At 39.1% G+C, this 26,792-nt stretch overlaps 1 protein-coding gene and 1 long non-coding RNA gene across 15 annotated transcripts in view; both read left to right on the top strand.

Moving 5' to 3' along the window:
* Positions 1-73: 73 nt before the first annotated feature.
* On the top strand, positions 74-4,484 carry LOC311434749. The gene is made up of 2 exons (XR_014691706.1): positions 74-1,171; positions 2,997-4,484. It is a non-coding gene; the product is annotated as an uncharacterized lncRNA (long non-coding RNA).
* A 20,845-nt stretch (positions 4,485-25,329) lies between these two features.
* The window catches only part of CCDC88A (coiled-coil domain containing 88A), an 85,165-nt gene continuing 83,702 nt past the window's right edge, over positions 25,330-26,792 (top strand). For 12 of the 14 annotated variants that reach the window (XM_084514076.1, XM_084514075.1, XM_084514086.1 and 9 more), the window contains exons 1-3: positions 25,330-25,404; positions 25,762-26,141; positions 26,240-26,340. In XM_084514076.1, coding sequence (XP_084370202.1) covers positions 26,079-26,141; positions 26,240-26,340 — 164 coding nt within the window. In that variant the 5' untranslated portion in view covers positions 25,330-25,404; positions 25,762-26,078. Of the gene's footprint in view, positions 25,525-25,761; positions 26,142-26,239; positions 26,341-26,792 lie in introns of all 14 variants that reach the window. The other 2 variants (XM_084514080.1, XM_084514079.1) reach the window with 2 other exon arrangements.

The raw sequence follows: 26,792 nt of genomic DNA, 5'->3' as shown, positions 1-26,792 counted from the left end.
CGCCGTGCCCGTAGGGGGCTGCTGCCCAGCCGGGGGCACCTTCCTTTTTATGCTACTATGAATGTAAGTTCTGTCATTGTCCTCGCCTGAGCCGTGGCTGAAAGGCTGACAAGTTTTCTTAATGCCGAAATTTATTCCCCTCCTAATGTTGGGTAGCTGCTCTTGTGTGTCACTGATAAGCATATTTAAAAAAAAAAATCGTAAATGCATTTGTGTTATTTTTTGTTTGATAGCTGTTTCTTATCAAAGTGAGGAACAAGTACTGTCATTATTCCAGTTACCTTGGACTCTACTTTTGTTTTTGCTTAATAGTATCTCTTGTAGGCATTGATGAGATTTTACCTACATAAGGATACAGTGCTGCATGTACGCTACCTTATTTTCATCTCAAAGTTCGATACCAATTCCATGCTGCCATTGCTGTGGAGACATGGCTGATAAGCACGCTTTATTTCATTATTTTAATAGGACGCTGCACTGGAAAGCTTTAATTTTTCCTTTTGCGTATCACTTTAATTCCCCTTACCCCACCAGTTCTTCCATTTCTTTCTACAGCTTTTGTGGCCTGAGACCACCTGTAGTATAAACATGTTATGTGCCTACTGTGGAACAGCTACTTCAAATTTGATTGTTGACATAATTTAATTACTAATGCAGGCTTACACAACTGTCAAGTTTATTCATCTCTTGCATATGCATTCCACTATGGATGACTGTAGAGGATGTTACTTCAGATTATGTGAGCTCTACTTACACAGGCAGAAAACATGTTTCTATCTTGGTTATTTTTATACAATCTCTTCTGTTTTCTCTAAAGCCCTTTCCAGGTCTTGCAATGCTGAACAATTAACAGCTTTAGAAATTAAGTTGCGTTGTGAACAGCATTTTGCACCTGAAGTCTCTCCACCACCGTAATCCCTTCCCTTAGCACTCCTCTCAAGGCAATGACTGAGGCATCCCATCCAGCTGTCTGCACAGATGTCAGAAGTGTCAGGTAACCGAGAGGACATGTCATGGCATCCCCTCACTGCTCTTTGCACACCTGCAGTCCTCATCTGTGCTTCTCACCACCCACCTGGGCACCAGCAAATCCCTACTGATGGCAACTTTGCAAGACAGAGGCAATGAAGACCCAAGCTGAAATGACTGGAAAACTTTAGAAGGCAATCAGGTAGGACTCAGACCATAAAAAGCCTGTAGTTTCATGTATTTCTCGTCCTTTGTATGATGTAGGTAAGAAAAAAATAACAGAAACATATGCTTGGAAACTAAACAGCATTCAGATAACATTCAGATGTAGCTTCACAAAAAACAAAGTATGCATTTCAAGACATGGGGTGATTTATCCATTGTACCAGAGAGTTCACAAAACGTATCTCATTTAGCAGGATTAACTTGAAATCTTACAAATCTCATAATTTCTCCAAAAGCTACCGCTACTGAGACGCATTGCAAAAAAAGATGTCATCATGCAAAACAAACGTGGTGTGCATCACACAACACTGCACATATCCGTGCACAGAGCTGTGTTACATGACATGCTAAAAACGTATTCTCTTGCTAATGCTAACAGGACGCTTGTCTCTGTTGAGGTCTCATATTTCTAATGCACAGCACTGATACTGAGAAAAATCTATTCATTCTTTCAGCATGGGTAACCTTATTTTTCACTTTTCTGTTGCATAAAATTTAAAGTATTTCTGAATATTGCTAGAGTAATGAATATGGGGCAATTCTGTCCACTATAATTAAAATCATTTTCTCACTTCATATGAAACTGCCAAATATTATTATATTCTGCTCTAAGATGTCGGGGGAACACTTTAGTTAGCACTTTGTCTTCTTTGTTGTTAATAACACAAAAGGTAGAGCAGGAAATGCCCTGCTGTCTGCCTCATAAAAGAACAATTATTGCTTAATTTTCTGTCCTCTCTGTACGTGTTACTTTGTAAGACATTTTGACAGTCTCGGGTCATTGCTTTATATATATACTGACAAGCAAATTTGTCTCTGCATACCACTGAATTCTTTATGTCAGTACCCAATTCTTTTCACCTCCAGTAGGCTCCACTCATATGCATCATGCAGCAAATCACAAAAAGTATAACGTATCTTGTTTTCAGTTTCTTTTATGAAAGAATTTTTGCACTAATAGCTACATTTGCCCCCCACACAATTATTGGGAAAAATATGCTACAATATCATTTATATTACTTTATTAATAGCTTCTTAAAGTTATTTCTTATCCTAATGTGTTAAATATACTATTAAGCTTGTCAACAATTGTTTCGTGTGCCCTTAGAACAGAAATATTAGGCAGTTACAGTCAAAATATAGTCCTACATGTAAATATAGTCTGTCAATCCTGGATTGCACCTGATGAGCACAACTGAATCCTGCATTAAGTGGCTAGGTTAAACTTTCTCCTACTTAAAAAAAAATAATAAAAAAAAATCAATCCCCCTTCTTTTATCAGTCATAATTTCACAGTATTTGTTCTGTGCTATTGGATATATTGAGTGAGATCCCAAGGATATTTATAGGATAGGCAGCCCAGATATTATCTGTGCTAGTTTTGGTAATTAAGAAAGTTATACGTATACCCATACATATAACACATTAAGTTTATTGCTGATGGTCAAAATTAATGAATTTGAAAAATAAGAGACAAAAAGTGAGGCAGATGAGCTTTTGACTATTCCAAAACAAAGATATTTTTTATTCACTGTGCCTAACTTTGTTAATGTCTGAGCACTTTTGAAGTTGTTGACAAAGATGCAATACCCAGATTTAGTTACAGTAAACAGTCTTACTGTAACTCCTTTGCTCTGGCTTTATTTCTTCTGCTCACCTAATTTGAACTATCTAAAAAATAATCTTACAACTGTAACAGCTATAAATATTTCCATCTTAACAAATCTCATGTTTTCCAGTTTGTTTTTATAAATTTCTGTTTTGGAGGTGTTTGTTTTTTGTTTTTTTTTTTTTTTTTTTAGAAAATAATTGCATCTCTGAAAGGAAATTTCAGTGTTGTTTTATAAATCTGACCACAAAGAGAACTCTGACCTGAAGCTATCTTCTGGAAAGGTGTGTTGCAAATAAATCCCTTTTTCTTCATGGAAACTATGGGCGTGTGGGGCTGCAGCAGACCATGAGAAGCTATAGTGCACTCCTCTTTTTCTGTTTAGTTAAGGTAGACTTAGACTGTCCTTGACATGTTTTTATCTAACTTATTCTTCAAAACTTCTAATAGAGAGATTCAATCTTTTCCCCATTTTCTTACTAGATGCACAAATACAGCATTACTGGATTTGATGGAAAGGCTATGGTAACAGTGTAATTGTATATTTAATAAGGTGGGGGGAAGCTACATTGTTTATACACTTCATACTTTTTATTACTTTATATACATTTAAAATATATAAAATACTGTGACATTCTCCCGTGTTACTTTTTTAATTTCTATACAGAAACTCAAGTTCAATTTGTGACTTCTTCGGGCCTCTGTATTTGTGCAGTTCAAAAATGTTTAAGCTGTCCTTTTTACTGCAGTGGAACATGAGCAGATCTGCAAGTTGCAGGCCTGCACCTTTACTCACAGGGCTATGCCATGGGAAGATGGGCAGAGCTTATGGCGGCAGTGAGGTATCTCTCCTCAGCATTAGCTTGTAAGGCTTGCGCCGTGTGACTGCAAGCTTGCTTGCTCAGATTCCATGCTTACGTGTGTGTACTCTCTCTTCATCTTCTATCTGACCTCTCCAGAGAAAAGCAGCAGGCAGTCAGTAGCCAGAGGATTAAAGACTAGCACGTATCCTTTGTCTGGGACCTCAGTCAGGGTCCGTTTCTTCACTACTCAGCTGCAGAATATTTACTATGTGAAGAAAGCAAGCATGGGAATCTGCTTTATGGCAGCACGACTGCTCTTCCCAAAGAATCCATGCTTATATAAAACAGTGAAAAATTATCTATCAAGCACTATATTCTCACATGTATTTTGATTCATTGGGCAAGAATTATGGTCAGAGCTAAAGCTCTGCCTCCCGTTTATCATCTGTAGGTCTTACATGAATGTCAACATATATACTCCCTGGACATTCCTTGCACATATTTTTAACTCTCAGGTTGTTGCATTGTTGTTTTGTGTACACAAGAACGCATGCAAAGAAGATACTAAAACTGTAAGTTTATATTTTTATTCTTCTAAATTTTTCACAAGGAAGAAATGCAGTATGTTCTAGCTGATGTGAGGGGGTTTATGTACACCATGTAACATGCATTTAGGAAAGTGCTTCGTACTCAGCAGTCCTTACATAAAATGTTTAATTAAGCTGTTTACCGATATCAGTAAGTTTGTACTTACAGAGTCTGTCTCTGGCACCTAATGTAACGTGAACATTCTCATTTTTTCGCTAGTAATATTCTCCGGTCTAACAGGCAGAGTTAAATGTGACTTTTGAATAAAAGGCAAGAACTTCAAATTCTCATCAGTCTGTTTTGTGTTTTTTGTGTTTGTTTTTTTTAAGTTATTGATGATTTTTTTTTGCCAAATATTGTACAGCTTAGTGACTTTACTGTACTTTAGTAAAAGATGAAATAGAAATGAAATTGATTCTAAGGAAAGCAAATGCACTGAAGAAGTACATGAAGTCAAACAAGGAATCATTTGAGTTATCTTCACTTCTTCCCCCCCTTAGGGATATTGAACCCCTACAGGAACTTACAAAGATCTTCCTATTTAGGCTATTTCCTTTTGTTTTATAAAGCTTGTCTTTTCTCTTGTGACTTGAATGCTATGTGCAAATGTAAGGCTGACTCACTAGAGTTCCTCTTGTATAAGATGCCATTCCTTTTCCAAAGGCAGAGCAGGAGCAGATTCGGGAACGTCACCATCCAACCACTTTTTCCTTTTTGCCCCAAGGCAGAGCAAGCCACTATGAGAATCCTGCTGCATGTACATTTCTCCTGTGATGCTGGCTTACCCACAGCTTCCCTTTGTTGGGATGCTGAAGGGGAAACCCAAACTGTTTTCCACCATTAGCATGGGGTCGGGATGGCAACTTAGCTCTTTCTATTGAATTTGTGTATGAGTCCAAAAGAAGCGTTTAATAGAGACCCATAAACGTTTCTAACATTGCCCATATTCTCTTTAATCCAGTTTTATTTTTCAACTGTCTTCTCCAATAAAAATGTCAGAAATGACAAATTAATATTTTTACAAAAAATGAATGGACTAGTTTATTAAATAAGAAACTACTTGGCTCTGCTAACTCAACCTCTATTTGTAAGAGCCATTAGAATTCATATTTTAAGCTTTTTATGTAATGATAATGCTTCTTAACATATCTAATGTTAAAAGCATGAAGTCTAACACCTAGTGCTTTTACCTTATAATCTGTGGAAATAAAAGGCTCTAGAATGTACAAGACTATGCATTTATTTCCTTTTAATATTTTTCATTTATATACTTACCACAAAGTGTAGACTGTGCACACTTTATCCATATATTTATCCAAAAATCTATCCATACACTTGATTTCATATATTTTCCTTAAGCAAATTTTATTCTTCATTTAGCAAAAATAGGATTTATTCACACATACACGTATACTATTTTTCTGCCCAGTCTCACATGACTTATAGAGGGAAGACAAACTAGGGCAGGGCAAATTCTATGGCTTGATGTGAAGCCTGCGAGGTTTGACACTCTAATCACTTCTGGCACTGAGCTTTGCAGCCATGAGCAAGCTAATAAATTAAAAAAAAAAAAAAAAAAGAGAGAGAGAGAGAGAGAGAAGGCCTTGTCTGCTTCATTTTGAAGTAGATGCTTTCGCTGAGCCATAAAAGAAGATAGCAAGGGAAGCCCTACTTATGGAGCATGAAACAGGGGCAGTACGTGTGTGAGGTGATTAGGAACCTGGAGCAAAATGCTGAAATTGACCACCCCAGAACATATACATGTTCTTTATTCTTCCATCTGTCCCCTGTGTGTGACAGAAATGGAAATCCTCGGAAATTAACAAATTCAGTTATGATGGTTACTGCAATTGTTACTATCTGAGTACATAAAATGATTTGATAGAAGACTGTACAACTAAAGATCAACTCTGAGAATGACAGATCACAATAAGCCTTCTCTCACAACCTCTCCCTTCTCCATTTTCCTGTCCTCCCTACAGACGACCGACATTGTTAAGACAATATGGCAAAACTGCTGGTTTGGGAAATTGTGCCAGGGACAAAACCTGACATACACATGCATGTACAAACCTCTGACATTCACCAGAGCTTGAAAATGAAGATTTAAGAATGATAACAATTAAAAAGATTGCTATAGACTAACATTTTAAAGCATGTGTCATATGTTCAGAAGAATTCAGGGACCTGTAAAGCAGCAATCATTAAATCAGGGTTCCGGCCCCACTTCAGCTGTTACTTGTTTCTGCAATGTACAATAGGTCCAGCAGGAAACACCCAGCCAAATACAGTCAATAGCTTTGCAGTTGGGTTACACAAAAGATCTGAGCCACGGCTGTTCAAATTCCCTGCACTAAGTCAGGAAAGATGTTTTTTTTTTCTACAGCTCTGGAATGCATTTTTACCAAAAAGATAGGATCTCTCACCTGTCTTGATAAGAAACTCCATCCTAAACCAGAGAGCACTTTGCTGAAGCTTTATCTCTATTGAAGATGAGAGTTTTGAACAAAGTGGTATCTTCCAGTTGTTTCAATGGAAAATTATGAAATGGCTCTTTAAATTGTCCAAGAGTTCTTCTGACTGAAGCTGGCAGTCATGAGAGTGGAAGGGGAAAGGTGTGGAAGCTGGCACGCTTGCAATTACAGCCAGAGGCCAAGAATGGAACAAATGAGTAAGTAGTTCACCCTGCAGTTGTGACACTAGGCTGTTTTATGAATCAGACACATTTCCAACATCAGTGTTTTCACTGCTTTATGCTGTTGCCATATTCCAGTCTAGAAGTTTAAAAATGTGTATAATCATGGCCAAGTCTAAATCTAAATTCCAGAAATACATTGAGTTGAAGCTAACTGCTGTTATAACAGTTTTGAGTGTTTTATTTTCCTCATGAGTTCTTTTTTGCAAAGGTTACTCTTGGTCTAATTTTTCAGCCAGTAACTGATCTCAATCAAGCATTCACAAAGCTGGGAACCATTCCCTCGTGATTCATCACTTTTAATTACAAATTAAGACATGACCCATAATTGGACTACAAGTGGAAGAGCTTCCCTGGCATTTTTGGAGGTCAGAAGTGTCTTCCACCTTCCAGCCATAGCACGTTGCTGCTGACTGCACAAAGGGTTGTAGCTCTTGCCAACAAAAAAAAAGCCACGTGGCCTGGGCCAAGCATTTGTATCACACAAGCAGAAGAAGCATCTTCTGCATGCACTCTGCTACAGCTGGTAAAAGTCTGTGGCATGCAGCAAGGTATCTAGTGGGCTTCAAGGCATTCCTGGCATTTACTAGTAGTATTTCTCTCCATACGGCTGCTGTAAAATAGCAGTGTAAATAGTGCAGACCTTCTTTACAAGGTAACACTGTATTTCAGTCTCACCAGCAACTTCACATAATCAGTATAATTAGATTAGGATTGATTACTGTGTAATGAGTTACACAGTCAAGGGCTCTGAATGTCACACTGACTGGAGTTTTGTCATTTTCCTTGCAAGCTGAAAATAAATCTTAAGCACACATAGTATCTGTGATTTTTCCTTAACACTTTAAATTTAAAACAGGGTGTTTTTTCTCATAGAGTGCTGCTTCTTTCAGAAAGAACTTGACTTACTAAGACAGAGAATCTATTTTTCTCTGCCACAGTAAAAGTAGGCAGAGAATTCCAAGAGAAAGAGACATGATACGAGTTGCAGCCCCTGGGGATTCAGGACCTGAAAAGTCACAGGTCCATCCCAAATCTAGTGGAAGCAGGATAATGCTGCTACAGGGAATTCAAACTGTTTTGCTGTTTTTAATAAAAAATAAAACAAGAATCCTGAGGTTATATAGAAACTGTGTATTTTCTTGATAAAATTTGTTCATGGCATCATTGTTACACTGGAGTTGACTATTTGAGTCAGTTTTGGGAGGAGATCTTAACCGAAAATCATCACAGAGATCAACAGTCTCTGGATATAGCACAGTATGATGGCCTAACTCAGTAGTTTACCAAATTCTGATGATTAACTAATTTTAATATTAGCAAACTGTCTAGTTTAGCATATTGCAAACATATACATAACTTAACATCTATTTATATGTGTTCTGTAACTGAAATAGTCTGAACACAACATTACAGAATCACAAACTCACAGAACTGTAGAGGTTGGAAGGGACCTCGAAAGATCATCGAGTCCAACCAAAGCCAAAGCAGGTTCCTCAGAGCAGCCTGCTCAGGCAGGCATCCAAACGGGCCTTGAATTCTTCTCCTTCCAGAGAAGGAGACTCCACAACCTCCCTGGGCAGCCTGTCCCAGTGCTCCATCACCCTCACCGTGAAGAAGTTCTTTCTCATGTTGGCGCAGAACTTCCTGTGCTCTATCTGGTGGCCATTACTCCTTGTCCTGTCCCCGCAAACCACTGAAAAGAATTTGGCCAAATCCCTCTGTCCCCCACAACTCAGGTATTTATACACATTGATGAGATCCCCTCTCAGTCTTCTTTTCTCCAGGCTGAACAGACCCAGGTCTCTCAGCCTTTGCTCATAGGGAAGATGCTCCAGGCTCCATTAGATCACTTTAATATTTTTCAGACCAAAGTTTTTGTCCCAAACCCCATTATTAATTTGAATAATGCAGTATTATGATGACCATATCTAAGATTTTCCTGGATGATTTCATTTTCTGAGGCTGTATAAATATCCTTTATTTACCCAGGATCAGGGAAACATAGCACATATTCTAATTTTGTATTTAGCAGTTGTTAAATATCCTCTAGAGTTAAATACATTTCACTGTAGATAAAATTGATTTCAGCTGATTTGTCCTGATTGCCAGGACCCTTAACCACCCTTTCCAGCCTCACTTGGTCCCTGCTGACTGGTCTGGGCCCCCCATTTTAATTAGCTCAGGGAGGGGCCTTTGCTCTTTGTTTGAGTTGTGCTGTAGCACGTATGTATGCTGGCTATGATTTGTTCTGAAGTGCTCTGTAGACTTTTTGGTTCTGCTCATCCTTACACCTGAGTTGGTTTTTTTTTTTTTTTTTTTTTTTTGAAGAAAACACCTGGTGCCATGACCAGCTTTGCCCTGCTCGACTGCTGTAGGACTGTGGGTTGGTTGGTAAGATCCCTGCCTACTGTTTGTTTGTAATTAGTTGCTGGCTTCTCTGAAGTGGCCCTGCTTCTGATGTTCCCTAACACCTGTATGTTCAGTTATTGTGCTGGGGTGCCCAATTTCAAGGAAATAATTTTATATCTTGCAACCTGAGATCAATTTTAGGCTGTATCTCACTGATTGTGGTTTAGGTATATCTAAAATAAAGATCTAAATAAGTCTATAGCGAGTATTATTCATAGATACCATATTTGTGACTACTACTACAAAGGAGATTGTACTTTGATTTCCTGGTATCTCACTAGCATGTTATTCCTTATAAAATGTTCAGAATGGCTTTACAAGCTAACCATACCGTACAAGGATAATTTCATTCAGTGTTTGAAAAGTGGTCATTGTTCACATATTCCATGAGGTGAGCTGCTCCTTGCTGCTCTGTAGCTAGAAGCAGCTTAGAGCAGAAAGTGAGTATGCAAGAGAGGCTCCAGGCTCAGTGACAGACAGTGACAAAATTCTTTTGAGGATGTACATGTTTCTTTGGTGTTTTGTTTTGTTTTTTTTTTCTTTTTTTTCCCTCTGATGGGAAAAACACAAACAACAGAGTAGAACTACAGAAAAGTGAGTGTGATGCATTTGAAAGTGTCTTTTATACAGCCTAATTCTTCTGCATAGTGGTTTGGTGTATTATTGTAGGTTTGATGTGAATCTCCAGACTGCTCACCTACTGCATGTCACTTTGGTTTGGATAGCCAGCAGGTCTGTCACAGCTGAGCACCAACTACCCTCCACTTCTTAAAAAGTTCCAACCAATGGCTGGTCCTTGGGGTGGCTTTGAACCATGTATGAGCTGGTCTAGGGGACCAGCCTAAAACTACTCTCAGCTACAACTCCTGAACTGTATATAAGGTATTCTCAACACCTTGTACTGATTTTATTCTATTGTAGTGAATTAGTAACTAACGTAGCTGTAGTTTGGTCACAGCCTGAACTGTTTGCCTTACTGACAACACAGTGACGTTCAAACTCCTTCAAAGCAGACAGAGGCATGACCCTATTTTTGATTTATTTTTTTTCCTAACTAGAAATCTTGTGCTTTTCATTGTCTCAAGAGAAGATAAATTGATCCAAGTTGTTCTAACTCTATCCCAAATTCAATTATAAAGAATGTATGAATACATTGCCAGCTGTTAGGGCATTCTTATTATTCTAGAATAATAGCAAGGAGAGTTGAGAGAACATGATTGCCACAAGTCCTTAACAATAATAATTTAAAAAATAACAATCTGTAGCCTTAGAAGCCATATATGAATTCTTGGGAAAGATCTTGTTTGGTTTTGAGATTGTGAAATATTCTATACAAGTCCCAGCTCTCTAACATCTTCAACCAAGTGTCACGTAAACTATGCAGAATGACTTCTATTACATACCAATTTCATTCTCTCTTCCTTTCCTAACATTTCAGAAAAGATGCACTTGAATTTCTTTTCAGAACTTCCCTAAAGAAAAGGCCACTCAATATTAGGATCACTGTAGTGTTGCCTGAGGGTATACAGAGAGTGAAACTTCAGAATAAACATGAAGACTGCCCAACTTTGGAGTTTCGTAGCCTGCATAGTGCAAAGAAGAATTTCAGAGGCAAGGATTAGGGACATGAGTTTGTTTTGAGTAATTTCAGCCTTTCAGTCATTTAATCTTCTCAAGAAGACATTTAGTACTGCACAGACAAAAGTGCTGGTTCTGGGGGCTGCTTGGAACAATTGAAGCAGCTTGCATTTCTGATCTTTATTATTCACATGTTTCGGTTACCCCCAAGAACTTTGGCTAATCATATTGTATTGTTGATCATAAAATACAGGAAAAACAACAACAGCAAAAAAGACAATGTGTTAGAGACCTTTAAAGAAACTGTCTGTGCTTCATACTTCTGAAACAGAAAAACAGACTGGATATATACGAAAGAAATACTTCAGTGGAGGTACAGACAGAATTGTTTTGAACAGAACATAGTCTGTCCTTTTTCATAGTTTTCAGATACATAGAATTTGTAACAAGTCAGACATTGGAAGAATTACGCAAAGTAGATTAGTAAATTACATATGCCAGGAAGCATAACTTTATCACATTTGCTAGTGCCTGTTACCTATCTTCCAGGCGTAGAGGAGATTTCATACTGATGATTAATGCTTTAGCTGTGGAAGCCCACAGTTGTGATCAGCCACTTGGAAGTTCAGGGTGACTTTTCTAGAGATCTGATAAAAGCTCATAAATTACAAACTTGTTGCATCACCACATTAGCTCTCATCACAGTTCAGATGCAATTGGCCTCCTGAAAGCTTGCAGGTTTGATGAGCACTGGCCAGTAAGGTATCTTATGGGGCTCTTCAGTTGCTTAGGACAATAGTTGAAATCACTGTTCCTAATTCTACTTCTCCCACTATTCATGTTAGGCCTTTGGGTCTTTAAGCAGGAAATTGACACTGCTACACTGCTAATTGACTCTGGTGAGGTTTACTTGTGAACCAACATCACCTAATACAAATACTGTCAGGTGAGGAAAAACTATTTGATTCTAGTGTCTTTGGAAAGATTTACCACCACAGATAGCACTGTGAAGAAGAATGGTGTTGTTACAATGTTGTTACCTTGCTTTTGCCCAACTTCCTTTTTATTTTCTGCTAAGGTATTACCTAACAAGGCGTTAGTTATATCTAACTGGTATAAACCAGAGGAATAGAAAGATCCCTGAATACACCAACGCAACTGCCTTCCCAATATGTGTGGGAAGAAGAAGACATAACAAAGCAAAACCAGGAGATGAAGTGGAGCCTTTCACCACTGCATAAGCAGACAAAATGGTAGTAGCATAAGCAGGGCTGCTTGTATTCTTTCCTGGAGGACAGATTGAATGTTGAATTTCAGCACATGCATGGTTTTCATTAAAATTTGTGTAACTTTTCATAGTTGATTTCTGTGAAAGCCCCATGAGTTATTTATTAAGTAGTTTAAAGTTGTGGACTATGTATTCAGGATATAGGATTTTTTACTTGTGCTTTAATGGTATGACTTGGAAAAAAAAACAGTTTGGAAACTATGGTTTTATGGAATGTTCACTGTCAAGTGATCCTGTGTGTAACTGGGTTATTTTGTGACTGTATCATGGATTGCATCATGGTAGAACTCAAAGCTGGGAGCTATGCTGAGACTATGTAGGACTTATTTTACCCAATGTAGGTCTTATTCATGCTTATTTAGCTTATAAAACTTCTGAAGTACGACAAGTATATAAAACTTCTACTGTACATTAATAAACTAAACACTATTTTCACAAAGGTGTGAACAAGCAGGGTATTTAGATTTTGTAGTAAGCAAAGACAAGAGATTAAGCGGAATGTATGGCACAAAAATTAGTGATTTCTTGCAAATGTAACAGTGCAAAGCAGGCAGTGTGAAGTTCCTGGTATTCACTTTCTGCTCTGTCCTTTTCTTTCTTTCTAGTCATAGTTATACTTACTCAAAGGTACAAGACAAAGCCATCCTGCTTTTCAGCTGAAGAGATCAGAGGTCAGCTACTAACTTGTTTTTAATAGCATGTTGGGAGAAAGGTTGATTGGACAGTCGTCAAGACAAATTGCTATTCCCAACATGAAGAGGCTTTGAGGACCGTGTTAGGACCAGGCTTGCAACTCCTTCCCTCTTGGCAGGGGGGCTCATGATGTTTTCTTAGCCATGTCCCAGTACTGGGGTACTCTTGCACGCAAGGCTACTCAGAGCTCAATATTCATTCTTAAGATGTTAGCAGTGATTTGGCTGTGGTAGATGGCTCTCTGCAAGGTTTTATGGTCTGCTGCTGTTTTGCATATTACTGTTGTGGGTTGGCAAGCAGGGCTTTGAGGCTCATGGGGTGAAGTTAATCCCTGCTTTTGCACTCTTGCAGAAATTCTGGCAAGACTTTAGGCCATGAAGGGAGTTGGATGGAAGAGAAGCATTGGGGGGAGGTTAGAAACTGCATGTGAGACTCTGCTGGGAGTCTTAATACTGGCAATTTGTGTTCAGTGCAATAAAGTGGAAAAAATGCTTGTTTAGGAAAGCTGACAAGAGACCAGAAAGATAAACTTTGCTGCTACAGATCCAGAACTCTTTCATGATACTTTACTTGACTGGATGGGCTTAGCTTCCTATTTTAGAGCAAACAAAGCAACGTTGCATTGTAATGCCAGAGAAAGTAATAGAGCACTTCCTGTACTTAAAATTCAATTCTACATTCCCTGCAGAAATACACATGGTTTTCAGTGAAATAAATACAGTTTAACATGTTTGGTATTAATATTATTGGCTCCTTGCTGTTTGTATGCTTTTTTGTGCCAGAATAATTTTATATGAGAAAAATATGTCTTGAAAGCTTTTGTACAGATGAAATGCAATACTTTTCACTGGGAAAATGCCTCCAGAAGGCCTCATGGGGTGTTTTGTGCTGTATACTAATTTATAACGTGACAGAGTGATTCAAACTGACCTTCACAAAATGTTTAGCTCCTTGCCATATACCCAGTGAATGCTTTCTGTGGTAGGATTTCCATTTGTAAATCCAGGAAATCTAGGATGCCAAAGGATATCATGGGTGGGAAAGAGAAGTACTTCAAGTAGCAGGCTATGAAGGTGTATCTATATGAAAGGATGGGATGGTGGCTAAGTCACTGAGCAAAAGGTGCTAATTAATCCTGAGGACTGTAGTGATTTTTGCATTTGTGCATGCCAGGCCTCCCATGCATTCACCACTGAATACAACATGAGTGAATAGGTCTAGCACTAAGAAGTCAGGACAGGGAGCTCCAAAAGATAAGGTGATAGGTTGTGACAAGCTGAATGATGGTTTGGTTGGTTAGGAGCAGATTACTTGAGATACACAGAGTAAGACTGATTCGTTGCAGTCACCACTTTTGTGCCCGTATTAGAGGGGGCAAAAAAACTCGTTAGCTCACATCTAACCAAAACACTGATATGATTCTTGAAAACATGTACTAAGTCTGTATCATAAGTCTAACACTAATGGCAGGTGTAATGAGTTATAAGGTAAATGCCAACAAGCCAAGGTCTCAACTGCAGGGCAGGATGTTTGGGTGTGCATAGGAATTGGAAGCTGGTTGATACAAGGGATGAAAGATTAGTTATCAGGGTCTACTTTAGCGCATTGCTTCTCCTGCAGGTTTCAGACGGTCTCTTGCGTAGCAGGCTCTTTGATATCTGAATCTAATGAGTCCCATAAGCACAAAAGACAGTGGGGCTCTAATCATAGCACTAGGTCCCCAAAGCAAACTGGATGGTTTTGTGAGGAGACAAGTTGTGTGGGAAGGCACCTAGAGGACTGTAGAATAACATACTACCTCTAAGGCATCGACATGAAAGGTAGTACCAACTTGCTATGCGATCAAATAACTACTTTCTAACAGAAGCATATGTGCAATATGTTGCCAGTTAGTGCAAACTAAGATTTGCCTCATGTGGATGCAGACCATTTCTGTAAGTAAAAACTGAGCTTAGTACAATTAATTTGTTCCATTCCCCCACGTAGCCAGGCCCTGTAACTGCAACTCCTCTTGATTCTAAAGCTATCAGTCTTTTACTAAATTTTATACATACGACATTTTCAGAATTCCTCGTGCTTTTACCAAAAGCATATTCCCTTTGTATCTTTTCCAGTATCAGGAAACTTTGGTCGTGGCATGCTGTTTCCTTCTCTTATAATATTCTGGTATGTCATGATACTTCTTGCCTGTTCTTCTGACCTCCTTCTTATCTGCCCAAATCTCTGATTTTGTTTTACATGGTCATCTTTTGAAGCAAATAATTTTAATATTGGTCTTTACTGCAAACCAGCACCATTATTTTTAAGATCCATCGGACTTCTTTCTCATTGTTTTAAAGAGAACATTGCTTTTGCAGAAGCTGGCATTTTAGAGTGTTATTCAGTTCTGAAAATGTTTTATTTTTTTTTTCCTTTCATCTTAGGTCTTATATTTCACAGCATGGCAAACACTGCAAGTGGAGGAAAAAGACTGCTCTAAATGATTGTTTCCTGAATTCTTCTACTGGTATCTATACATAGTTATTTGGTGACGTAATTATAGCTTGTGTATGTGTACTGATATAAATTTAAATGAGTCTGCTCAGATACTAGCAGAAATTTAGCTACAGTAGTGTAGGCTGTGCAAACACATTAGGGGATCAGATGAACCCAGAATCACTGTAGCTAAGATGCTAATGTTCTAACTGGTCTACTGGTTTCCAGTTTGGACAGAACTTCTTGAGCTGCAGCTGCTCGTGGAGTCTGCAGCCAGATGTATCCCTGGACTGCCATGAGTCTCTCAGTGCTAGCAGGCCCAAGTACAAGGCATATAGGATCTGCAATGGCATTTTATCAAAATTTTGAGATCACACAGGGTTGAGTCTGAGAGCCTCACCAACGTTAATGGTCCTACAAGTATCATCCTCAATATAAAATGTCAGAGTCTGTCCTATAGTTGTTGTATTCAACAATTCTGCTACACATATTTACACACAGGCAACATTACAGACAGGTTTGGGAGCCACAAGTCTTGCTTGCACAGTAGCTTAACAGAAAGTCTGTAGAAATACTGTGAACATGTGCAACTTACAGGGGCATTATTTTTAGAGAAAAGTAATACATTTAGTTTACCTTGCAGTTGAACAGTCAGTCATCTGCTATTTAACTCCCACACACATAAAAGAATCTCCTCAAGGGGGCACTATTGGTTTAAGCACAATATAGAGTAGGTGCAGTTTCGTCTTGTTTTATCTTTGTAGTACACTGACAAAAAAGGCTAAGGAGCTTCCTAGAATGATTTTCAAACCCAGTTAAAATCTTACAGAAGGCAACGGATCTCAGAAGAATTTATTTGGTAATGTAGACAGAGTTTCATGCTTGGTGTCTTCTTCAGCTTCCCAAACCCATGATAATTAAATGAACTGCAATTTATTCCTAGAACTGTACGCTACTTTCTCTTACTACCTCTTGAGGAACAGCTGGATTTTTCCTTTATTGCATTGGTATTAAGCACTGAGTTTGTTATTAGTACATCACAGAGCAGACATATAAATACATTATGCATTATAGCATTAGGCATCAGAAAGCAAGACAAGAAAAAATAGCATCAAAGAAAAAAGGTTACATGAAACCCCAATTTTTACTTTTGTTATTACTGTCTTGCTGCAAGAGGATTTAGTAGATGAAACTGAACTACATCCAGGGCCCTGGAGTGAGAAAATCCTACGAAGAAACAAGCCTTGTATTCCTCACAAAAAGGATTAGCAGTTCCTAAATGCCTCACTAATTTCTTAAACACTGTTCATGCTGCTATAAAGGAAACTATAGCACTTGTAATACCTCACTGTTCCTTGCTTCTGCTTGGCTTTATTAAGAAAGACAGAACCAGTGAAAGAACTAACGAGACAGAGCAAAAGATCCGAGCCTAGAGCAGAGCAGTTATGAAGTTGAGTCAATGTGAATCATTTGCAAAGCATATATCCACTCAGTGGAAGGATCCACTCTGAAATGTGTACTTTTTTTTAAAAAAAACATTTTACACATTTAAAAAAAAAAAAAAAAGCCTCACAAGCTGGAGGCATGTCAATCACTTTTTAATGGAAGCTATAGATGAATTGAATAAAGTATCAAGGGTTCAGATGCTGATAATTTCTGAGTCAGAGGTTACTTTTATGCTATTTCCACTATGAGTACTCATGCCTTCTGCAACAGCTTCTGCTATACTTCCAGCTGCTATCTATTCTGTGCTCCACATGCACCACCCTAGGATGAAAGCTTCAGCTCCAGCAGAGATCTCATCAGAGTCAGAAGACCTCTTGATACTTTGAGATAATTATTATTATTAGTGCTGCCACCCCTTTTGGGGGACTGTCAGCCTAAACTATAGTACAAAATTGGCTATCCCCATTTGTTAATTAATTTTGTTTGTAAAATACTCCTCTGAGGGAGAGGGAATAAATGTTACCATTAAGGACTTAAATAGGCTTTCAGATGAAATACCATAACCAGCTGCAGGTCAGCAACAAACCATTCTTTGTTAAGGTGTTTTCCTTTTACAGAGATACAGACTTAACAAGCTGAATAATCTCATCTTTTTAAGGCAGACTGTTAAGGTGGACTACTTATATGATTAAAAATATAGTTCATAGGAGCAGAAAGGAACAATAAGGAACAGTTCTTTCCAGCTATGCATTATTTTTCACACAAAATGTTCTGAAATGACGTGTGAAAAGGGCCACAATATCCTCCTGCTTATGGTTAACATTTTACACGTTTTTCTCCTGTTACTAATATTTAAAAGTAATAATCTTAAGCAAAAATAAACCCTTTCTGGCCCCCACAAAAACTATAAAATTGGAATCAAGACCAATATACATATAAATTGGAATCTTACCCAGGTTATTAAAAAATAAAATAAAATCACTTTTATTCCTAATATTATAGGCATTGAAAAATCAGTAGTTTGGTATACTCAAAGGCAATTTCACGAAAACAAACCCACAAACCTGACATCTCAACATAAGCCTGAAATTACAGGGAGAAATTACTCTCCTGCCAAACCATTCTTTGACCTTTAAGCCACCAGCACACTATGCTATACCCTTTACTCAGATAACATCACACGTTTTGTTAGAGCAGGATGTAAATATCATTAAGAACTTTAGTACTGTAAAATCAATTTAGTTTGGGAAAAAAAAAAAAAAAAAAAGGAATTTGTGGGTATATCAAGCATGCAAGAAGAATCTACACAAGGAAGATGAAAAAAATTATATACTGGAAAGGAATATACAGGAAGCAGCTGTTGATAATGACAGTGGTTCAGAAAAGCCTAAATAAAATGAGTAAATGGATCACTAGATTTTAGCTCATTAAAATTGTCATTGAAATTATCTGAGTACAAATTTTTAAAAATAGGGTAAATTTGGATTTAAAAAACGGAAAAAAAAATAATAATCAGAATTTGAGAGGGAAATAGCAATGAAGTTTAGATTTTTTTAACATGTGATACGGTCACGTTATTTTTCATCACTTCTGCATAACATCACATTAATATTTAGCATAATGGTAGCTACCACACTGATTGAATAAAATATGAACCTTGGATTTCCTTCTCAAGACTAGTAATAGTTTATAGAAAATAACTTGGGTATTGTTACTATAAGCCATTAGGTCACTCAGTAGACTTATTATAAGAGAAGATGATATGAATGTGCCAATAATTGTGTGCTACTAAAACCAGCCCTAGAATGTACTGTGATTCACTAAACCTACTCTGAATCAATGGTCTAGAATTATGAGGAGCCTTTACAAACCTTTGTGGCATAATATTTTCCAGACATGAACAGGAATAGGTAAGAATTCCAATTTTGTGCTCACCTTCAATTAAACTAAAGTCACAATTAAACTGGTATCCCAGTGAATTAAACCATCTGGATGTTCAATGTTCAAACAAAGGGCTCTTGCAGTTAACAGTGGCTTCTGAAAGAAGTGTGAATGAGTAGGCTGTTCCCAGTTTTATGTGGCTTGTGATCCATCCTTGCAAGAAGCTTGATGAGGAATGCTATCTAGTAATTGCAATTACCAATATTTTTTTTATTCACCAGTAGTTATCTTTTCTTGACCTTTTATTTTTTCTATTAATTAGCCCAAATGTTTTAATGTATTTTTAATGTAGTGATGTAAAAGAATAATTTGTGTATTCCTCTTCCACAAGCACGTTGAAAGAATTTCCCAAAGGCAAAATACGACTTAAAAGCTTTCTCTGTATGAAATTCTACTGAAACAATTAAAAAGCTGTTTTCACAGGTAAATAATTGGACATATACCCAGGGGTAAAATCAGACATGAAAACGGATAAATATTCATAAGAAAGAGCTCAGAACAGATTTGGCCCGAGTATTTTTCTAGTACAGTTATATTCTCAGTGTTGTGTATTTTTCATTCTTATGGGCATAACAAAGTCTGAAAGAAACTGAAATCTCAAGCACAAAGTACTCCATCCAATTCATTATTTACTGACCTTAGGAAGATCCTAAACAGCAGCTTCAGATGGTGAGGAATGCCTCTCTAATGAGACAGGCTAGCATTAAAGGTGACACAAAGCTCTGTGTGAAATGGAAGCTAATAACCTCTGCTGAGCTGATAAATACGGGTTTCATGGCAGCAATGCCCAATCTAGTGGGGTCAAGTGACATTGAGGCCGTGAAAACGTTGAAAGTAAGGAGGTACCAGTCCAAGGCAAAGGATAGGGAGGCAACTAACTAGTAACATGGTGCTGGGTGAAGAGAAGTAAACAATGCCATAATAAAATGGAATTGGATTTTGATAAGGTAAATGAGTTTTTCACCAGGGGTACAAGACTTCTTCTGCTTTGTGAAGCTGAATGGTGAGTGTGCTCTAAACTGAAGGTAAACACTAGAGATGAAAATCAGATCAACATTTCTGTGCATTAGGGATGTAAGATGGCATAGTGCTGTTGATATATTGTCTTGCTTTCTAGGCACCTATCTGCATATACACAGCTAGCTGTAATTGCTAACGATTATCAGACTGGGCTGCACTTTGCTGCTTTTCAGAGGAGATGCAAAGCATGCCCTGTAATTCATTTTTCTGACCCAGTTCATAAGAAACACTACTCATACTGGCAGGAACTTGTTTGACAGAAGGCAAGTCAGCAAGAGCTTTTGCTCTGTCTCACTCCACTGGCCACACCAGAAGTTAGTACCAAAGCTATTGTCCTAGATAACTGGTGTTCTTGCTGTAATGTTTAAGCCTTGCTTAAAAAAAAAAAATAAAAAAAAATTAAAAATTCTATTTTCTGTGTGTAGCAAAAGAAAGTTGAGAGATGATATTAGTAGACCGTAGCTAAGTAGATGAAAGTCTAAATGTTCACAGATTAATGTTTTATTGGCTAAGTAGGAAAAAGACCTAAATGAATATAATACTAAGGTAAAATGCATTTTTAAGATAATATTTGTTGGACATTCTTAGGTGTCTAAACCTATGGAAATATCTAAGAATAATAATTAAATTTAAAAACCGGAAGGTATTTTGCTGTCTATTTTTGATCAGATCAGATAACTTGCCACAATAACATCCTTCCTGCCAGTCTGACCAATTGAAAATGAACAAAAAATCCTAAGTACCTCTCTATTCAGATGAACAGCAATACTAACTATAGTAGTTTCACCAAATGCTTTGCAGTTTAAGTATCAACATAGTTTTTAGATTAAATTTATACTTAAGAAATAGAATAAGTTATCTAGGGTACAATTCAGTGAGTTAAAGCAGGAATCAGAATCTGGCTCTCAAATGACATTGCAGTTCTACCCCTGTCAACATATAGCATTAAATTCTCTTCATTTTCAAAAAATTTAATATGTTTAAAAAATATAGTTAAGTACTTAAATCTGGAATTCATTATAACTATAGTCATTGTTTTTAATAAACAATTATTGGCAGTCACTGCTAGTTTTGTGTGAATCTGCTGGATGGTACTTTTAACCGTAATTCATCTGAAATATCCAAATGGCTCAGTAATCAGATGTGGATGGGTTACCTAGAGACGCCTGGAAATGGTAAACATCAGCTTTTGCAATTAGTGTTCTGCCTGCTAAGATGTTCTAATGAATTTGCATTGAGGCTGATGCAGAGAACTGTTTGGTATCATGGATATCCATACAAAATATTCCCTTTCTGCCATTTCTATACCTATTGCTTGCTATTTGGTGTAATTGGACATAAGCTGTAAAATGTCTGTCTTAAAAATAAATAAATAAATGGGCAATATCCACTCTTCCCAAGTCCCTACTGCTTTTTTGTTTGTTTGTTTCACTCAAAATACTCTTATTAAAATACTCTGAGGTTACTTATGGTACTTACTCGGAAAGTTCCCTCAAAGTTGACAGAAATTTCAGTTACATTGAAGCTGACACACTCATGGGGAAGAAATCTTCATGAATTGTTTTGGAATTTCCACTTCATTCTTCATGCCACAGAAGGATTTCCCCTTCTTTCCAGTTCTGTGAAACGAAAAGTAACTTTTAGTCTAGTGTACTTTCTGGGATCTTGGGAAATTCCTAGCCATACTTAGACTTGGACTCTTGGTGGCCTTGCTCTCTCTGGTATTGTCCCATCTATTCCTGTAGCCATGGTTTGATAGGGAAACAGATTTCTCTGGGAGCAAACATACATGTAAGAACAGGTAAGGTTACTGTCCTTCTCATTAGCTTGCAATTTCCAATGACCACAGTCCTGTTAAATCATCCCAGATACAGAAAATTCTAATTTTGACTGCACATTTATAACCCTGCAGTGTGTCCCAATCATCCACGTTTGATTCCTGTTTTGTATTCGTCATGAGGCCCTGCAAAGATGTAGCAACCTGGCAGTGCAGATCAGTAGCCAAAAAAAGCAGCAAGAGCTTTCTCTGTCACCTCTTTCCTTTGCTTCTGTACAAGAGGAAGAGAAAACCACTGTTTCATGCAGCAGCTGAAGATGGGTAATTACGTTTACATTCTTGTCACAGATCGGTCTCTTCCCTTAGTTCAGTGTGGGCAGGGCTAACCACAAATCATTTGACAAACTCTGACGAGGTAAATGGGGCTGTAAACACAATTATGCTTTCATGCTGTCTGCAGACTTGAGGCTTTACTTTGTGTTCCTGTTCTTTTCAATTTGCAAAAACTGGCATAGAAAGTTATGCTTAAAAAAAAAAAAAAAAAAAGGTGAGATCATGAAACAATTCTGTAACCTGCAGAACTGGGGTCTAGGCACAAAGACCTTGTTTCTAATAATTTCAGTGTCCTCTGTGTAGAACCTTTGATGTGGTAGCAGAGGAGATGCGATGGAAATGAGACAGAAATACTTTACCTGTACAAGAACAAACACAACACTTCAAGTATAAAGGTAAATCTCTAAATCTCTTCTTTCAAAAGTAGTAGGCCACATGCTATTACATAAAGACAGGTCTGTTTTAGATCATGAAAAATGTGAAAAAACAAGGTTTTTCTCCCTGTGCATTTAGACATTACAAAAAGTATAAAGTTTTACAGTTCCAGAAAAATTACTGAATACATGTTCCTGGAATACTTGAAACAATTACAGCTATTTAATGTTTCTACATTTTATTATTTCAAAGTCAAAGAATCATCCCAACTATCTTTCCAGTTCTATTATAACCAAAATACAGTATTTTACTCTTAAAGGAGAAAATAGAAATTTCAAAGTCTACCACACTGTATGGAGAACTAAACATATCTCAGTTACACTTGAGAGCTTGTGGTGTGATCTTTATGAGGGGTACAGTGCTGAGAGGATAGGCAAAGATGGGTTCTTATAACTTGAGGTGGCCTGCTGGCTTGCTAATTGAGGAAGCAGTACCAGTCTGTGCATATACCTTGCCAGACTCCTGAGTGAGATCCATCCTGGGGACAGGGGGCATGGTGGGAGGAAGATTTCAGTCAGATTTCATCTCCTGAGACATAAGCAACCATTTGTTCCCAGTCTTCTCTATTTCTGGGTCAGGTAACTGAAGCTGCCAACTTACTCAGCTGGTACTGAACAAGGTTCCTGGATTTACTACTTTAAGTGTAGTCATTGCTTTTAGGAGTCTCACCAGGTAAACAGTACTAAAATAAGGCAGCCAAAAATTTAACAAGCTGCACATTATAGTGATGTCGCCTAGCCTCCTAAAGTGGAACCATGACTTCTAAATACTGCCTAGATTAATACTGATCAAGACTCAAGACAGGGTAAAGATGGAAGCTGTTCATATTCAACTTGGGCTCAGAAAACTCAAAAGGGAAAAAAAAATAATCTCAATTAAAGCGTGGTCTAAAAAAAAAAAAAAAAGGCAAACAAACACAGGTTCAACACCAGCTTCCTGTCCTATGACAAATAGTCTCACCCCTCTTAGATGGTTGCATTTTAAATAACCAGCTCGCACCATGGCAGCTGAGCTTCAGCAAATAAGTGAGCTGGTCCAGGAGAGCTGCAATTGGTCAGGCCTGGCTAGGCCAGTAGGTATGATCCATGTCCCTGCTGGTACTCACAGCTAGGTGCATAGGTGATGAACAGTAATTAAAGGCAACCAAAGAACTGCTAGCTTGTTCAGTTCCCTGTAGCTATTACCATTTAGTAATAGTATAATATAGTAAAATATATTCCTTTTGGCAATTCATTCTGATTGCAGTATACACCTGAAAAAGAGGTAAATAATCTTACATTTGGCTTGACAAAACATAAGCTGCAGAAACTATGAAGCTCCTCCACACACTTTTAGTGCAGTTAGTCTAAAATGAGGAAAAAATGATAAGGATCAGGACTGTTTCTGGGAACCTTTTATGAATTTTTTCTTGTGTTAATTTCAGGTTCTTTATGAGGAAGTGACAATCATCTGAGACAAACCAGCTTACAAAATATTTCATGAAAACATTACACAATATTTATCCAAATAGTCTGATTGAAGGAATAGTGACCAATAGAAATGCTGAGAATGCACACAAACTGGATTGTGTGGATGCAAGTAAAAAGACCTACAAATGTTTAATCAAATCTTTATCTCAATATGATGCTAACTCAGTATAAAATATTTTTCAGGAATTCATTAACGAGCTGGCATTATTTGCATGTGACTATTACATTGGCTATCAACTTATTCTAGCCAGTCTTTAATTCCTAGCAACTACTTTACACCACAATCATTATTGCCTTTTTAGAGCCACAAGAAACAAACTGATGGGCCAGGGAAGTTCCATAGTATTGAACGCACAGTTGCATATTATGGACTGTTGCCAGATACAGGCAAACTATCGGTTGGTTATTCAGACTTTTATAAAAATGCTTTTGTAGCTGTCTTTAAGGGCTAGTAGTTTATTGGCAGTTATTTCACCCATGGATCACCGGATTATTATTCTGCTCCAAAACCACAGATTTTTCCTTGCACTTTTACCTTTGTTTTACAGGAGGACTGTAACATTCACTCCAAAGACCTTGCTTTGGGAAAAAACAAAACAAAACAGCAAATGATTATTATTTAGAATATGTAAATCATTCAACTCCATTATTTTAAAAAATCACCCCTGGAATAGAATTACATACTAATATTTCAAGGTACATATTTTTTTCTACTTTTACTTAAACTTCCTCCTCAGTTTCATCTATGGGGAAAAGGTCACAAAGGGGACTTTCTCTAACCTTGGACAATTAGGACAAATACTGCCTCCAGTATTTGGGTTAGAAAACCTAATCTGTGGCTATTGCTATGATGTGTTTTTTTCCAAAGACTTCATTTCAGCACCTGACTGCATTGCTTTGTGCTCTTTAGTGTGTGTGTAAAACTAAAGGTATTTGGAAAAATATTACACGGAAGAGAAACTGGATTTAAGAATTTGAGATGCTTTGTCAATAATCTGCATAGCCCACGCCCCAGACACGGCCCCGCGCGTTACTGCAGCCCTCGCGGTTAGAAACGCACAAGTGGCAGGAGCTGGCTGGAGGACAATAGCCCAGCCGAGCGCGTTGCCTGTCATCCTTCGCCTTCCTGCTACCAGGTCGCCCCCCCCTCCCTGCGCTAAGGCCCTCCAGAAAGCGGCATTTTGTGCTAGCGTGGGTGTGTCTGGGCTTCACCTCTGAGAGAAAGCCTCGCCTCGCCTCCCCGTGTGGCGGGGCTGCGGAGCGAGCGCCCCAGCCCCCATTTCCCCCCTCAAAGCCCTCTGCGACTCCCCTTTTACTTCCCTTCTATCCCCCAACTCCCCGTTATTTCCCCGCGGCCGCCTTTTTCCCAGAGGAGCCCCGAGGGCTGCTCCCGGGGGCTCCCCCCCTCAGCCGCCCCCAGCCCAGCTGAGGCGGCGCAGCCGTTGGGCCCGCTCGCGCCCCTCCGCAACGGCCGGGAGCGCGCGCCGGGCACGAGCCCCGCTGCAGCGGCGACTCCCCCGCGGCCCCGCCTCCGCGCTGAGTAGAGGTTGGGGGGGGGGGGGGGGGGGGAAGAGGAAGAGAGCGCGCTGGCGGAAGGATCCGCGGGGTGGCCGGGCGGAGGGATCCGCGGGCTGCAGCCGCCCGGAGGGTAGCGGAGGGGGGGGCGGTGCTGCGGCTCGGGGCCGGCTGAGGCGAGGTGGCCGTTAGCGGGGGGCGCTGCCGGGGGAAGGGCGAGGCGGCGGGTGCCTGTCCCGCCGCCGGCCCCGCGGTGCGATTTGGTGGAGGAGGGAAGGGGTCGGAGAAGGGGAGGGGTCGGGGAAGGGATGGGGTTAGAGAGGGGAGGGGGTCGGGGAAGGGAAGGGGGGCAGGCGGCGGCTCAGCAGGGCGGGGGGCTCGGGGGGCGCGCACAGCCCCGCTGCAGCCTCGCTGTGAGGAGCTGTTTGCCGCTCTGGCTGATTTTTTCCTTCCTTCCTTCCTTCCCCCTTTTTTTTTTTGTCTGATGCAGAATCCCGGTAGCCAGGCAGCCTCCCTCCTTTCTTCCCTGCCTGCCTCCCGCCTCCCCGGCACGCAGAGGGGAGAGGCACGGATAGCGGGGCTGAGATCCGCGTAGATGGGCGGCCAAACCCGTTGTTTCTTCAGAAGAGGAAGATAAACCCCAGCTGCCAGAGCATCGACTTTCTTGCTGGTGTTGCGTCGCTTTGTGAAAATGGGGCTCGCCGACTCCAGCTAAATCCTCCCAGCGCCTTAAGAGTTGCCACAGCGAAGGACTTCTCGTTTTCTGCGGCAGAGGAGCTACGTTGATGTTAGCCTCTCTTCTGTAAAATGGAGAACGAAATATTCACACCCCTCTTGGAGCAGTTCATGTCTAGCCCTCTTGTCACCTGGGTAAGCGTTCATCTTTCTCTCGCACGTTATTCGTTTATTCGCTGATCGTTTGAGAATAAGGTGGAGTTGGTGTCATGGTGATGGTGGTTGTATTTTAGGTTAAGACGTTTGGACCGTTAGCTGGAAGAAACGGGACCAACCTGGAGGAATATGTGGCGCTAGTGGATGGCGTGTTCCTGAATGAAGTCATGCTGCAAATGTAAGTGTGTGCAACTTGGGCATTGGGCTTAGTTTTTGCTGTTGTCTCGTTTCTCGTGTGTGTTTTGCTTTCTTATGAAAGCTGCTTCTTTCTTCAGAAATGATGTTAGTAAATAACTTCTTTCTTTTATACTTTACGTAGTCATGTGGTCAGTTACAAGGATACTTCAGAGCACAGCAAACATTAATCTGCTCACAGCACAGTTTAATGTCAGAGTGATGTATTTCCAGGATGTAAAGTGCAATACAGGCTGAATCATGATATCTAGAACTTACTGGAAAATTGGATCCTTTTAAATTGTTTCTCAGATTTCCTCTGAGAAGCATAAAGGTTCATTCTGCAGCAAGTCATGATCATAAGATTTTAATAAATTTGTTTGGCTAATAAAATTCTAATGTATATCTTAGTTTGTGACATACAACTTCCATGCAATGAATAATGTTGTTTACTAA

The sequence above is a fragment of the Aythya ferina genome (genome assembly GCF_964211825.1).
Source record: "Aythya ferina genome assembly, chromosome: 3".
NCBI classification, from domain to species: domain Eukaryota; kingdom Metazoa; phylum Chordata; class Aves; order Anseriformes; family Anatidae; genus Aythya; species Aythya ferina.
This window is presented reverse-complemented; position numbering and strand designations above follow the sequence as displayed.